Source organism: Ylistrum balloti, unplaced genomic scaffold (genome assembly GCF_031769215.1).
Source record: "Ylistrum balloti isolate Yb309-2 unplaced genomic scaffold, AGI_CSIRO_Ybal_v1 Utg370552, whole genome shotgun sequence".
NCBI classification, from domain to species: Eukaryota; Metazoa; Mollusca; class Bivalvia; order Pectinida; family Pectinidae; genus Ylistrum; species Ylistrum balloti.
Genome location: NW_026782348.1, coordinates 600,113 through 617,545, shown reverse-complemented (window position 1 = coordinate 617,545; position 17,433 = coordinate 600,113). Strand labels below are relative to the sequence as shown.

At 35.0% G+C, this 17,433-nt stretch overlaps 1 protein-coding gene across 1 annotated transcript in view; it reads right to left on the bottom strand.

Annotated features, from left to right (window-relative positions):
• The window catches only part of LOC132556162 (meiosis regulator and mRNA stability factor 1-like), a 31,741-nt gene extending 15,304 nt beyond the window's left edge, over positions 1-16,437 (bottom strand). Inside the window, exons 1-9 of the mRNA XM_060220551.1 lie at positions 16,273-16,437; positions 15,720-15,937; positions 14,681-14,798; positions 13,163-13,329; positions 12,515-12,684; positions 4,536-4,627; positions 2,102-3,333; positions 1,490-1,668; positions 331-411 (exon numbers count right to left, since the gene is read on the bottom strand). Of these exons, the coding sequence (XP_060076534.1) occupies positions 331-411; positions 1,490-1,668; positions 2,102-3,333; positions 4,536-4,627; positions 12,515-12,684; positions 13,163-13,329; positions 14,681-14,798; positions 15,720-15,920 (2,240 nt within the window). The 5' untranslated portion in view covers positions 15,921-15,937; positions 16,273-16,437. The remainder of the gene's footprint in view (positions 1-330; positions 412-1,489; positions 1,669-2,101; positions 3,334-4,535; positions 4,628-12,514; positions 12,685-13,162; positions 13,330-14,680; positions 14,799-15,719; positions 15,938-16,272) is intronic.
• Between the last annotated feature and the right edge of the window lie 996 nt (positions 16,438-17,433).

Sequence of the window (17,433 nt, the reverse complement as noted above, 5' to 3'; positions counted from 1 at the left end):
TTAACATTCATAAGACCCTAAAAACTATGCTATAGAAAGCATGAAACTAGAAATTTGTTTTTATAACTGTAAAATGTTTTCTTTTTAATTTTGTAAGGGAATATGTGGTTCTGTGATCTTTTAAATGATCTTCATAATGATGAAACATCCAAAATTATTCTACTTTCACTACCTTTTTATTTTTGAAGGACATATACCCCCAGAACCCCTGTATATTTTACACCAGTGCACAAAATAAGTAGGTATTTGGGTATAACTAAATATAGATATTTCAAAGAGGTCAAATCAGAAAAAAATAGATCTGATTTCTCAGGATACAGTTTTACATACCTTTTGTCAAACAACTCGATAAATTTAAACAATGGTAGAGTGTTGTCCTTGGCCTCCAGAAGTAGGGCGACTGCCTCAGCCCTGGTAAACAACAATGTATAAGTAACAATTTACTTGTCTATACAATAATAAGCAGACAGGTACTAGGTTGGTACGACTTGTGCAACATCAGATAATTTAAAAGAAAAAAATAATGAAACATTTACTTTCTTCACCTCAAAATTTTTCATTTTGAAGATGTTCCTAATTTCATTCATTGTGAATGGAACTAACAGAATTGTGTTTGTTACAATATCTAACAAGCTTTTCCCTACATACAATGTACTCTTGCTTTATATACAGGATCCTATGTGATTTCCCATTCATATTGCAATTTATGAAATTTGTCTACATTTCGTTCTATTTCCAGACCTTTACGAGGTAAAATGAAAAATTTAAGATGAGCTTCACTAATCTCAAATGGAACAGATTCACATCACTTACTATAGTAATAAGTATTTTAACAAACATTCATGAAACATTTTATACAATTGATACAAAATCAAAATTAATATTTTCATATAACATAAATATATATATATAATGTGTTTATGATGTCATAAGTCTATGATGTCACAAAAAACTATGATCTCACAATGGAAACAATGGGAACTTTCTACCAATCACAGGTCCACTAGGTCATATACATGTGTAATAAAACATTATGTAATGGTAAGTATTACACAAACATGTATCTAGGTGATTAAAGATAAACCTGACACTGATAATACTATTGTACCACAATGAAAGTGAAATGATAAATCTGCCTGTTTTAACAGAAATCACTTTTCACAGTTTCTTCAATTTTTGACAATTTCTTTTGATCTCTTATAAATTTAGGTTGTCATGTCATACATGTGTCACTGTAATGTATAAATTATTACAAACGTTAAGTAATCCGATCTTCCTCGTCTTTAAAAGTTTGTCACATGTAAAAACCTGTAACATCATTAACATCTTCTACTGGTTCTAGATATAAACTAATATGTTATATTAGTAAAACCATGAATGATATCAGTTAGTTAGGACATAATGGTATTCCCAATTTGGTCAGGTTTTGTGGCATTCGTTCAAGATGACAGTAGATATAGTACCATTGTTGAGTGTTAAAGATAATTACCTGGTAGTGTTGGCTGGATGTTGGCCTTCATCATTTTTTAAAGTAACATGGATGCGTTTGTAGCCAATTTTCTTGCGGTGGAACTGTGAGATTGCGAAGCGAGCCTCCTCCTTACTTGGGACCTTCACCATTCCTATACTAGTGTTATCAGGCTGAGCCTTCACGTGTACATTCAGCACCTATATATTATATCATACTCAACTGTATAAGGCTATGCATGTTTATTGCACATTACCAAAAGTCCTGATAAATATTATCAAATTATCTATGGAATATTGCTAGTTATAACTACACTGGCTATTTCCATAATCAGCATTTATTCATATTATTTAAAACTTCATCATTCAGTTAAAACATCTAATGACTATATAATTTAACACATATTTTTTCATGGTCTTTAGAAATGGCAACCTTTACAATTCTTCAAAATATTCATGGAAAATAATCATAACATTGTACTTTTTAATGGTTTTAAAGGTTACATGACATTTGTATTCAAATTATCTAAAAATTAAAAGCAGTTATCATATCACTAGATATATCCCTATCAATGATCAGGCAAGGTCAGCACAAGAGATGGGTACAATCATAGAAATATGAAACATGTCTTACCCTGACATGGGGGTGGAATGTGGTGAAGAGAATCTTCCTCCATTCCTTAGCACTTATGTTGTAGTCAAGATTAGATATCAGTAATTCCACTGGACCCACCACACTGTCCCAGTCTGGAGAATCCTGATCACATGGAGAACTACCAGCTGTACTCGGACTGTCACTCCGTATTGGCTGAAAAGCGTTCATATATGGTGATGTTCTGTCTACCAGATGATTAGCTGATTTGTAGGAAGTGTTCTGATAGGGACTGTGACGGTCCAGTGTGTGGTAGTTTGGGCTCTGGCGATCAGCTGTATAATTGTTGTAGGAACGTTGGTTAGAATATGGTGTTGGGGAGGACGGTGCATAGTCCAGACTTCTGTGAGAATTGTAGTTCTGTCTATATCCTGTAATGTCTGGGGAATAAAACCTGGGTCTCCGAACTAGATCAGAACTGCAGAAACTACGGTTCAAGTCTGGATTATTAGGTTGATATCCTCCATCATTTTCCAACAAATTATTGTTATAACCATAAGAAGACTGAGGATCCATGTTTGTGTTATGTAAGTAATTGTTATATTGGTACCCAACACTGTTACCATAGTATCCTGTATTGTTTCCATAGTAACCTGAATAGCTCTGATAATGGTTCGGTCCCCAGGTATTGTGACTGTAGTAACCATATGATCCTTGTTGATACAGCTGGTCATCATATGACTGGCCAAACATGCTGTAATGACCTTGGCCCTTTTTGAAACCTGAGTTGATGGGAGTATGCCTGTTTTCAGGTGTAGGCTGTGACTGTGGGCGTGACTGTTGGTAGGCCTGAGGTGGAGCCTCCTGTTCCTCCTGGTACAGTTGCTGCTGCAGTAGTAATACCTGTCGACTACTCTTGTTGTCTTTGGAGAATTTATCCACCACTGTTTTGATATCAGACTGACTTTCGTCTTTCAGCTGCACGTCTCCTTGTGATCCTGTACTGATACCGGGCTGTCCAGGTGACTGAGTGGCCATTTTTATAGCCTTTGTTTTCTTGTTAGGGCTTAACAGTTGACTTTTATGTGATTTATCTTTCTTCTTCTCAGAACTTAATTGTTGAGTCTCAGGTGATTTCTCCTTTTTCTTCGATTGATCTTGAGGACATATAGGTAATAATTTTGGCTGTTCTCTGGACTTAGAACGTCGAAATCTTCGTCGTTTAGGTTTTGGATCTGGAGAGGAATCCTTTTTGTCAGGAAGGCTACAGTTACCTAGGATTTAATGATCAATCATTTATACTGAGAAGTTTATTCTGTTCCACTGTAAAAACTAATCTAACATCATCAAAGTGTGGAAAATGCTACATTTTCTGATTGATTTAAAATCACAATATCAACAAATTACATTGTTGTACGTTTCTGTTGAAATTGGATCAAAATAAATGGGGGAAGTAAGAAATAATAAAGGTCTAATTAATAAGCATCTGAGACATCACAAATTAATGCCATTACAGTTAAATCTAAATTGAAAACAGAAGGAACCGAGAAAACCAAAGGGAAGTGACTCCCCCAAGTTATTGAAAATTTCATACAAGAAAACAAGTGAGATCATTTTGGACAAGAGAAAATACTGAAAGCTACAACAGTTATATCCCCTGTCTTCAATATTAAATTTGTAAGGCAGCTTAAGTAAGAACAATCAAAGATGTAAAACTACACCTGTAACCCAATTATCATTAAATCAACCAACATTTATCTAAATAAATGAAATAGAATCCAATTGGCCAATTACAAATTTGTAGTTACTTGTTGATATAACACAATAAAAATACTATCATAAAGATACTAATTCTAACACTTTATGGGTATATGAATTCATGGATTTAGTGTATCCCCAAAATCAATAAAAAATAAATCACCCACAAAAATTGATGATTTTACAGTAACTAACAGTCAATGAACTATGTTGACAGTCAAACTTAGGCTGAAGGATAGTATGATACAAACTAAATCTTGATTGAAATTCATTTATATTTAGCAAAGTTATTACTTTACAGAAACATGTCAAAAATTATGGTGCCATTTTTTGTTGTAAATGTTTAAAAGAACTAAATGTGTTTCTATCTAAAATCATCCTGCAATTGATTAAAAATTGTATTATTCAAAACAGTAATTCACTCAAATGCAGGACATTATGCATATACAGGAGTGTGCCCACCTGTATGATAGGTATAAGACTGAAGTGAATGAGATAGCATTGAGTAACTAACACTACTGTAATTGTTCCCTTTTATTTCTAATTGTATATGCACAACAGAAATTATAAATCACCTTATGTACAACTGTGTAATTCTAACTTTACAATTTTTATATTCCTAGAAGAATACCCTGAAACAGATATCTTTGTCTATGGAAATCCTCACAAAATCACATAACTACTGAATTTTACAATAAGATTTTCCATGCTATTTTACCTTGAGCTGATGGAATGTCTGTTACAGCTACTGCAAAGTCAACTTGTATTGTATTGCTAAACACTTGCTCTCCTGTCATCCTCTTCTTGGCCCTGAAATGGACAGCGTAATCTTGTAATGTCAGCCATGGCTGACCACTTATACTGACACCCAGTAACAGAGGTAGAGAGCACAGGTGAAGGACCTCTCACCACACACAGCACCACATGCATGTGCAAGCTAATTTGCATAAGAAAGGATAGGTCTCTAGCTATAGCCAGGAAGGGTTTACAGTTCAGTGTGGTCTCAGGTAAAAAAACCCACTACAGGAGTCAACATTAAGAATGAACAAGGTAGGTCTTAAACACCAAGTAGTGTAACATTATTATATTAACCACACTTTCAGTAATTCTCAAGATATATATATATATGTCAGAACTGCTTATTTTCATTTATTTAGGCAAGATGGACAATATAGAAATACGACTTTAATTCTATTAAATAAAAGAAAAAGTCTTCAATCAACTGCAGTCTTCTAGAATAAATTAATATTTTTGATATATTACTACTTAATTAACTACAAACTATAATTCCTTGATTCAGTGTACAAAATTCCATATCCATTCATCATTTTCCGTAAAACACTGATATATAATTATATCATGAAATAATGAAGTCAAATCATTTCAGATCATAGGTTAGAATTTTTGAAGACAAATTGAATGTTTAAAGCCTTGAAAATTCATTTAATCACAGGCCTTGGCTTTGCACAGTGATAGTTCTAATGACTGAAACATATATGTATAAATGAAATGTCCATTATAACAAACTGTTACCAAGACAACTTATGAGTTATGTCCATTATAACCAACTGTTACCAAGACAACTAATGAGTTATGAGAGTACCTGAATATATCATACCAAGGGGTTACTGAAGGCAGATTTTAATGTTTATATCTAAGTTGTATCTACTGATCAGTTACACTGTTTTGGCTTAGGCTTCAGCATAATAATCATCATAACTTTTTGTCACAAAATCCAAAGGTTATCTTATTTACACAAACAATATTCCAACTTAACCAGGAATCTTCAATGCTGCACTTTAAAAAGTTGAAAGTTTATTCTTCTCCACCTTAACACAAACCCAAGGTCAAAGTCTTTCCAACACTTACTAAAGGTCACTCCAACACTGACTAAAGGTCACTCCAACACTGACTAAAGGTCACTCCAACACAAACCAAAGGTCACTCCAACACTGACTAAAGGTCACTCCAACAAAAAGCAAAGGTCACTCCAATAGTGACTAAAGGTCACTCCAACACTGACTAAATGTCACTCCAACACTGACTAAAGGTCACTCCAACACTGAATAAAGGTCACTACAACACAAAGCAAAGGTCACTCAAACACAAAGCAAAGGTCATACCAACACAAAGCAAAGATCCTCCTTTCACAAACCAAAGGTTATCCTAACACAAACCAAACACCATCCTTACACAAACCAAAGGTCACTCCAACACAAATCCCAGGTCATTCTTTTGAAAGTCCAAGGAACCAACAGTCACCTCAACACAAAGTAAATGCCACCTGTAAACAAGGTCACTCACACACAAAACCAAGGTCATCTTAACAATACGAAAGGCCATCCTGACACATACCAAAGGTCATCCTAACACAAACCAAAGGTCATACCAACACAAAAAAGGGTCATACCAACACAAAGCAAAGGTCACTCCAACTCAAAGCAAAGGTCATACCAACACAAAGCAAAGATCATACCAACACAAACTAAAGGCCATCCTACCACAAACCAAAGGTCATCCTAACACAAACCAAAGGTCATCTTAACACAAACCAAACACCATCCTAACACAAACAAAATGCCATCCTAACACAAACCAAACACCATCCTTACACAAACCAAAGGTCACTCCAACACAAAGTAAAAGCCATCTGTAAACAAGCCCAAGGTCACTCACATACAAAACAAGGACATCTTAACAATACCAAAGGCCATCTAACACTAACTAGAGGTCACTCCTAACTAGCACCAACTAAGGGTCATCCTAAACCTATTCAAAGGTCACTCCAACATAAACCAAAGATCTCCCTACCAAGAACCAAAGGTCACTCCAATATAAACCAAAGATCTCCCTACCAAGAACCAAAGGTCACTCCAATATAAACCAAAGATCTCCCTACCAAGAACCAAAGGTCACTCCAATATAAACCAAAGATTTCCCTACTAAGAACCAAAGGTCACTCCAACATAATCCAAAGATCTCCCTACCAAGAACCAAAGGTCACTCCAACATAAACCAAAGATCTCCCTACCAAGAACCAAAGGTCACTCCAACATAAACCAAAGATCTCCCTACCAAGAACCAAAGGTCACTCCAACATAAACCAAAGATCTCCCTACCAAGAACCAAAGGTCACTCCAACATTAACCAAAGATCTCCCTACCAAGAACCAAAGGTCACTCCAATATAAACCAAAGATCTACCTACCAAGAATCAAAGGTCACTCCAACATAAACCAAAGATCTCCCTACCAAGAACCAAAGGTCACTCCAATATAAACCAAAGATCTCCCTACCAAGAACCAAAGGTCACTCCAATATAAACCAAAGATCTCCCTACCAAGAACCAAAGGTCACTCCAATATAAACCAAAGATAATCCAAAGATCCAAAGATCTCCCTACCAAGAACCAAAGGTCACTCCAACATAAACCAAAGATCTACCTACCAAGAACCAAAGGTCACTCCAATATAAACCAAAGATCTACCTACCAAGAACCAAAGGTCACTCCAATATACCAACACAAACTAAAGGCCATCCTACCACAAACCAAAGGTCATCCTAACACAAACCAAAGGTCATCTTAACACAAACCAAATGTCATCTTAACACAAACCAAACACCATCCTAACACAAACAAAATGCCATCCTAACACAAACCAAACACCATCCTTACACAAACCAAAGGTCACTCCAACACAAAGTAAAAGCCATCTGTAAACAAGCCCCAAGGTCACTTACATACAAAACAAGGTCATCTTAACAATACCAAAGGCCATCTAACACTAACCAGAGATCACTCCTAACTAGCACTAACTAAGGGTCATCCTAAACCTATTCAAGGGTCACTCCAATATAAACCAAAGATCTCCCTACCAAGAACCAAAAGTCACTCCAATATAAACCAAAGATCTCCTTTACACAAACCAAAAGTCACTCCATTTCTAACAAAAAGTCATGCAAAAACAACCGAAGGTCATACCAATACAAACCCTGGGTCACTCTAATGTAAACCAAAGGTCACTTCAACACTAACCACAGGTCTCCCTACCAAGAACCAGAGGTCAACAGAAATTTAAGGTCATCCTAACACAAACTCAAGGCTAATCCAAAACAAACCCAACATAACTTAAACACAAAACAAAGGTCATTCCAAAACAAATGAAAAGTCACTCCAACACAAACTGAAGATCAACTTTACTCAAACCAAAGGTTACTCCATCACATAGGTCACTTTACTCTAACCAAAGGTTACTCCATCGCAAAGGTCACTTTACTCTAACCAACGGTTACTCCATCGCAAAGGTCACTTTACTCTAACCAAAGGTTACTCCATCGCAAAGGTCACTTTACTCTAACCAAAGGTTACTCCATCACAAAGGTCACTTTACTCTAACCAAAGGTTACTCCATCACAAAGGTCACTTTACTCTAACCAAAGGTTACTCCATCACAAAGGTCACTTTACTCTAACCAAAGGTTACTCCATCACAAAGGTCACTTTACTCTAACCAAAGGTTACTCCATCACAAAGGTCACTTTACTCTATCCAAAGGTTACTCCATCACAAAGGTCACTTTACTCTAACCAAAGGTTACTCCATCACAAAGGTCACTTTACTCTAACCAAAGGTTACTCCATCACAAAGGTCACTTTACTCTAACCAAAGGTTACTCCATCACAAAGGTCACTTTACTCTAACCAAAGGTTACTCCATCACAAAGGTCACTTTACTCTAACCAAAGGTTACTCCATCACAAAGGTCACTTTACTCTAACCAAAGGTTACTCCATCACAAAGGTCACTTTACTCTAACCAAAGGTTACTCCATCACAAAGGTCACTTTACTCTAACCAAAGGTTACTCCATCACAAAGGTCACTTTACTCTAACCAAAGGTTACTCCATCACAAAGGTCACTTTACTCTAACCAAAGGTTACTCCATCACAAAGGTCACTTTACTCTAACCAAAGGTTACTCCATCACAAAGGTCACTTTACTCCAACCAAAGGTTACTCTATCACAAAGGTCATTCTAACCAAATTTCATCACTACATCAACTCTAGGTCTCTCCAACTCAAACGACACTCTAACACTAACCAAAGTCAACATTACACGAACCAGAGGTCACCTCTATGTAAAGGAAGCATTATCATCCTACAAACTAAAGGTTGCTATAAAATATACATAAAGTCAACTCCACATTAATCAAACATCAACCCAAACAAACAACAGGTATTGTCTTAATATAACTGATGATCTATAATACCAAGGAATGATCATCCTAGCATAAATAACAAGCTGCCACGAAACAAACTCCATTCATAATCATCTCCATCTTTTAAGGGAATATACTGCAATGTGGCACCTTTTCAAAAATACTCTGTTTAGCTTATCATAACAAAGACAATAAAATTATACTGACATTTTTCTTATTCTGTAAAAAAAGTATACAAAGGTTAAGCTTTATGTATTAAGGATTATACAGAAATACCAGAGATATTTTTGCATCATTAAGCATGCTGTATGTCCCCTCTGACTGCATATCTTTTAAAAAATATTGCAAATTGAATATTTTGTTTTCTCCCTAATCCCCATTAAAAAAGAAAAAGATAAAAGAATTTACAATGATTTAACCCAGGGATGTTTTTTCACCTCTTTCAGGAATGGTGATGACCTGAATGATGACAGAAAAAGAGATTTTAACTACGCGTATATAACGCAACTTCACTATATGTTGTTGAGCTTCAAAAATACCAGGTGTGTACACATTATGTATTATTGATAATAATTTGTTATAATTTGTATAGATCAACTTCTGAAATCTCATTACCAGAAACTCCTCTGATTTGATGGCATAACATTATCTGTACATGTATCTGGATGTTAAGTACATTTTTGACATTCTTATAGCCTACATACAGTTTCAGCTGATAAACATCCTCCAGTATCCATTAAGCTTTTGTAAATTCAGAGTTAGATTGTCAGGATAATATTCAATTCCTCAGGCATATTGTATCATTTCTATACAACCTACATATGAATGTGGTATCTTTGTCTAGCCACAATTGTGGTAACACACAACGCACGAAAAATTTCCTGAGTGCATTGTGCATAAACATGCACAAAACAGTATCATGCACACAACTGTGCGATAGGATGGCACATTTTGTGCGGTTTGGTAAAAATGGTAGGCTAATATAACAGATTGAAAATAAAATGGAAAATTTGTGAAGCTTTCACAAAATAGTGATCACATTAACATTATTATTTTTTAATTCAACAGTTTTCAAAATACCACTGGATCTAAATTAAGCAGTCTTATCGCATATAGTTTCACACCTCAGGAAGTGGGGAGTAGTGGTGCCTCAGGCAACAAAAGTTTACCTGTATACCAGTATACACCTGACTGGTATGGATCCATTGGTAGCGACTGGGTCACCCATGTAAAAACACAGCATTTATGATTTACCCCAGCATGTATTTTTTATTTACAAAATGCATGAAAAATGAGACACTATGAGATTTTAAATGATTTATTGCTGTGACATAAAGAGACATCCATTTCATTTTACATGTATATATAACGTGTGTCCATACACTAAGGTTGGCCATGTGTAGCTCTTTGTAAACAAAACACTTAAAGTTACGAGTGTATCTAACTATTCAGTGTGTATCTCATGTATCTACAAGTGTCCAACCTATATATTAATGGCTTAATTAGGAAATGTACTGTTTTCTTATATATTTAGAAAATAAATAAACAATATTGCTCACTTATTTATAAGCCATTTCTAAATTTATATCAACCACGATAGAACTGCACATTTGTGCAATAGAACCGCACAATGTGCACACAAATGTGTAATAGCTTATTTCATCCAATTTTCCTATTGTGCGCACATCATGCACACATCAGGCATATATTGTGCAGACATTGTGTGCAATTTGCATAACATTTTGCAATCTGCCAACTGTAGTATAAATGTCCATAGATTGGAATAAAAAACCCAATATTCTATGCATTTTTTTGCTCGATATGGATGTCAATTCTGGTGTTCACACTACCAGTTTGCCCGTTTGATTTTGAGACTAATCACAAAACTGAGACAGCTGACAGGTGGCCATCTTGGATTTTAATGATGAAAGTTTGTTATTGCATTTTCTTGAGATGTGCTGAATGGATCTTTCTCAAATTGTAGGATCACCTTGATCCTTGCTTGTTTGTTTTTGGAACTGATCAGAAAAAAACATGACTAACAGGTGACCATATCGATTGGACAGTTTAAGATTATTATTGCTATTTCTTACGAGGAACGTTAAAATTTCATACAATGAGTCTTTAGTGCCCGTTCTTTTTACTTAAGATTTATTTAAAAGTCATACTAAAACAAGAACTGTAAAATGTAAGATAAGGTTTTCCCTCCCTTCTCAGAAAGATTGATATTTTGGGGGTAAAAATGTCATATTTGTGCGAATTTTGAGAATTTCATTTCATTTTCATTTTTCATTTCAATGCATCAATATTTAAACATGACAACAACAACGTTTATTATTTTGGCAGAAGAGAACAAGATGGACAGAACGTTCATGTAATAACTGATTCGGTCCAAGGAAAGCAAGGCTGTAAACTTAGGCACGTACTGATTGATGAACTTTGAAATATGGACAAGGGGAGGCAGCAAACATTTTGTATAGTGTTGTATCCCTTGGTCTGGAATGTTACTCATACCTGAGTTTCCAATCCTGTTGAGAGTGAAGAGAAATGCTTGAAATGCTTGTTGATTTTTCATATTCAATTTTAATCACGAAATAAGCTGTGTGTTTTGGGGTTTTTTGGTGAATAAATTGTTCTGTCCAGCTTAGGAACTCACCAGGATGTACATCTTTAGTGATGCACAGCATCTAAAACTGACTATACAAACAACACATGCGACATGCGAGGTATATAATTACCTGTAATTCTTATTATCATTTTTAGTTCGCCTCTCAAAGAGAGGGGGAGCTTATGTTGTCACCCCTGCATCTGCACTAGCATTGGTTTCGAAATGTTTAGTTTTGTTGCAAGTGTTGAAAGACATCAAAAAACACCTTTATAAGTATACAAGGGTACTGATATTTTGTTTGAGGGTTGCTATGTGGGGTTAACTATTACTTCTTGGAGTCAGAATGAATTTTTTGGAAACATTTGTGGCTTAGATTTTTATGTAAAATCTGATATATTTTAATGTGCAAGTGTTGAAAGACACCAGTAAACTCCTTTATAAATGAACTAGGGTACTGATATTTGGTCTAAGGGTTTCTGTGGTTATAATTTATCAAATACAAGAGTCTTTATAAACGTTTTATTTTCGGAAAAAAGTCTGTTTTTATTTTTAAACATTTTGGACTTTGATTATTTGTGTCAAATCTAATCTAATCAAATCCAATGTCAAGTATTTTGTGTTGAAAGGTCTTAATTCCTGTTCAAATATCAGTATGTCTGGATGTAGATTCCTGTTGATAAAACCACCTCCTCATGCTAGTTTTGTGAGCTTTTGTGCCATTGATGGTAATCTTGTTTCAAATTAATGATGCATTTTGGACATAACCTATTCCAGCAAATTGAACCGTCCCCTTAGATGCCACCTAAATGTCCATAGTACTTACCGACTAAAACAGATAACCAACAATTAACTTATCCCAGGCTCCCTAATTACCTGACAGCATCATTATGACTGGGGAAGCGAAGTAAGGCATAACTAGCTGTAACACTGATCACACGTCCACCACAGTTTGTTGACAGCTTCTTCAAACAGCTTTCCACCATTTTGGATGGCTGATTGGTAGGGAAGCCCACCACTACTAACTCTTTCTGTCCTTCCTCTGACTAAAAAGAAAAACAAAAGGAGGAAATAAGATTTTACTGTATATAATATACATAGTTATTGACACAAGCTTCAGTTTCATCACCTAGCTGAAGTGAATTTATACAATATCTCTCTCCATGGGCCATCTTTGTTGTCAATAGTTAGTAGTACCACAACAACTGCAGGCACTTGCAGTATAACTAAATTACAGCTTACAAACCTATTCATTCTGATAAAACTGAGCACATGTTTTTACAATAACAAACCTGACACTTGTCATGTAATTTACATTCAATTTAATGTCTTGTATATATTTTATGAATCCTTTTAACCATGAGCCTGCTTTTTAACATAATTACCCTAATCCAGTCTTTTTTTCCTCAATAATAGCTAATCGTTCCCAAAATAGCAAATGCATCACTCCCATGGTAACAACTGAGAGTATTTTGTATGTGAAATCTTTCTATACCCTTACATCCTGTGGCTCGCATGACTTACCAGATCAGGTTCACGGTGGGGGAGATCCTGAATCAAGTCCTCATACAAAAAGTGCTCATTTGCACACAGTTTTAGGGCCTCATGGACATGTTTAGTGTGAACCAGGATTACATGGTAGCCCTTTCGATGACGCAAGTCTGACAAATCAGGCGCGAAATTGATATCACCTGTAAATAAAATTTTGTAGTTTACTTTTTTGAAAAATTTAATATTAACTTTGTTTGATCATTCACTGATAAAGAAAGAATTTTAGCTTGCCTAATCAAAGAATCAGTACTGAATCGAAAATATCAATGGGTTGAAAAAGTTTATCATTAAATAGCTCTAGCACTGGCAGTTGATTATGGAATGGGGCCTAAAAATAGTAAATTTGTGTTTACTTGAAATACCTGTATGTCATAACTAGGCGAGCTATGCTGTTCTCAAACAGCTCTTACAGTTCATGCAAATACAATTTAACCTGTTCTCAAACAGCTCTTGTTTTCGTTCAGTTCATGTAAATATAATTGTACCCTGTTCTCAAACAGCTCTTTTTCTGTTCAGATTTTATCAATTTAATTGAAAAATAAACATTCAACTGCATGCCAAAATCTTACATATATGAAGTAAGTGTTGTTTTTTTTCTGTTTTTAAAACACAGTTATAAGGATTGAATATATGGTTGCAAGCCATTGGTGAAATCTATTGTAACCTATTGTACTTATCAGCAATCAGTAGACTAGTACAGAATTTATCATAGGCATCAGAGTGAGGCTAAACTTAAACAAGAGTTCCTCGGAACTGTATGTGTCGCCTGCATAAAGTGTCATGGTCATCCAGAAATCGAACTGGATGTGCAACGTTCAACCATAATGTCGTAATACCAAATTCATTTCTATAACTCAAGCATGAAGGGAAAACTGCGCAAAGCAATATTTCTGAGAAAGTTCAAAGGGACATATCACTGCCAAGAAGGGTTACAGACTACCAAGAAGTGAACTCGGAGCGTAACTTTTGACCAAGAACTCATATACAATATTGCATTTTGATAACTCAAAGGATAACCAAGAAAATTCCAGAAAACAATAGTCCCGGAGAATTTTCTAAGTTCAAAAATGCATAACTCTGCCAAGAAGGGTTACAGACAGCCAGGAATCAAACTTCACCTGTACCCTTCCAACAAGAAGCCATATACTAAATTTCATTTCAATAACTCAAAGGATAACCCAAAAAAGTCTGGAAAACAATATTCCCAGAGAATTTTCTAAGTTGAAAGGGGCATTACTCTGCCAAGAAGGGTCACAGACAGCTGGAAATCGATCCTAATCTGTACCCTTGCAACAAAAAGCCATATGCCAAATTTTATTTTGATAACTCAAAGCATTACCAAAAAAAGTCAGGAAAACTTTCATACGGACAAAGACGCCACTGCCACCGCCGACATGTGACGACGGACAAAGTGATCCCTAAGTGTTCGCCAGCTCTGCAGGCGACACAACTAGAGATTAGGAACATGAGAACGAGTTTTATAAAACTTACTTGAGATGAGTAACACAACAGCGGGAGGGGGCTGTTTATCAGTGAAGCGTCTGAGACTTTGACGTAGCTTGTCGTCAGCAGCATTTTTACTGGTAGCATTGATGTGTACAACATCAACCTGAAACACACGAAGAATATTACCTAATATAAAGCAGTCAACTTAAATCAAATGAAGGAAAATTGTTCAATTATTCAACAATCTAATCCTTGTATATTACATCCAGTTTTCATAATAAAAATCTAAAACTTGTAAAATATGTGTAAAGATGGAAAGTATTATATTAAAAAAAGTCATATTTGTAGGTAATACATCCTCAATACAAATAATATTCAGACACATTTGTTTAAAGTTACATAATGCACAAGCCAATTGAATAAGAAATGTAAGATTGTGATCAGATTTATCACAATTGGAAAGGAATATATCCAGATTCCCTCTCTGATTTTTTTTTTCATTTTTCAAATGTGTATGTATACTTTTTCTTAAATTTGTATAATCATTTTGACATCAAAATTTCATTGAAAATTGCAGGATAAGAAGGACATTGTCAAACAATATTTTAGTCAAATGATCCACATCCTGAGTCTGATGTTTGGCTTTTGATCTGTTTCCTTTTTGTTTTTGATTGATGTCTCATCTTGTTTCTATATGGTTGTTTCAAACTTTCTAATGTAAACTCATTTAAATAAATTCTCAAGGATATCACTGGTACACAGGGCAAAGTTAAAAGACATTTTGACAGTGCCATTTCAATGAAATGTACTGTACAGTACAAACAAGTCACATTGCATCTAACATCCTCCAAGTATTTTAAAGACATTTGAATGGGCTAATACTCCAATAATCAAATTTAACTGTGATTATTTCAAATACATCAGAATGTATGATGAAGTGGAAAAGACAATTAGTTCCCCTGCTAATATGGTTATCATAACATGTACCTTATACAAATTGGATCATAAACAAAAACATTTGTGTAAAATACTATCAATAAATAATACACATGCGAGTATCTCAAAAACAGTTTTACAGCGGTACCTGAGCAGCTGTTAGGTCTTGAATGACTTGTCTGTTTTCTTTCGTAGTGTCACATACACACAGAAACTCCACCTCTCGCCTTCCAATAAAGAACTTCTCGCGTATGCATTTCACTATAGGTAAGGCTGATTTCCAGCGTGGTACATTACAGTTTTCAATATCCCAGAAAACACCAATCGGGACTAGAAAGTTGTCTGTCATAATGAATGGAAAAAATTCTGAAAAAGAATGAACTATAGTTTTATAATCGGAAAAGCTAACAAATTTAAACATTTGTAAAAAACATTAAATCAAACAGGAAAAGTTCCACACATTTCCATAAAGAAAATGATTTTGCATTTTCATTCAGGGCCACAATTTTTTTTTTCAAATCTTACTGTTCTTTCAATTACCTTATACTGCACAAATATATTTAAATATCTATGGTTTTCATCTTCGTCTTTAACTCTTCTATTTATTTTACCAATTCATCATGTAGTCAAAAGTCAGCAATGTGCAGTCATAATGATTTTGTGAATCATTTTTATAGTCATACTGTTAAAATATCACTTACTTTAAGGAAAAGGCTATCTGTGACTTTTTAAGATGGAGTGATACTGTACATATGCCTGTAGATATAGCAGCCATGAGAATGCGTGGACTATGGCTCTGGACTAGCCATGAGCTTTAAAGCTTACAGCCATTCCATATGAAAATATAGAACACATAATACTTTCTCCTGACACAATCCTCCATCCTTGTCATCCAGTTCAATCCTGCAATGCAGATTTATTGCTGTTTAGTATGATTGTTTGCTTTATTCTTACCATGCAATATTTTATTTCTTTTATGAAAAGCAGAAATATGTCAGAACTAGCCATTTTATTTCTTTCTTAGCAATAAGCCTATCATAACTCAATTGCCCTCAGCATACACCATGTTGATCCCAACCTTGGGAATTACTCAATGGAGGTAAATAGGCCAAGACCTACCCTTTCCATTGCTTTCATTCGTTCAAAATTTCTACCTATCAAGCGATACCACATCATCTTCCTGCAAATATCATCAACTGGAAGATGTGAGTCGATTCTAAAGCCAAAGTGCAAGATCACGTAACGTAACGATAGGTTCTTCCAGCTAGGATCAGCTGATCAACTTTTCGATCAGTTATCAACGATTTGTTTATACCCTGAATGACAACGGTTTATGTCAGTTTCATCAGCTACAGACATACTGATGTATCTTACCAGGGAGTTTTTAACTGTAATGTGTCCATATATGACCAGGTCACAGACTGACCAACACAGCTGTCTTGTTTTGTAATGTTGCACCATCGAAATGAAAACATGAAAGGGAGATTACTCTGACAAGGATTTACTTTAGGTCGCACATACCCAAATACACGTACATGTGTTTGAGTTTCTTATGTGCCTAAAACAAATAAAGGTAGAACTTGTTGTATTCATAATCAACGCTGTGGATTTAAACATTTTCATATCATGCTTTAAACGCAAATTCTCAAAGTAATATAAAACAAAGACATTGAACGGAATATTCTAATTTGAGTTCTTGACTGAACAGATGAGATGAAAAATACATGTAACTAGTTGTTATTCTAGTGTGTAGAATTTCTTGACTAAATACGCCTTATCTATTGTCATTTTTTAAACACAAAATCAAATATACTACTTAATCATGAAACTAGCAATTTTGTTGGACCACGGACTTGGGATCG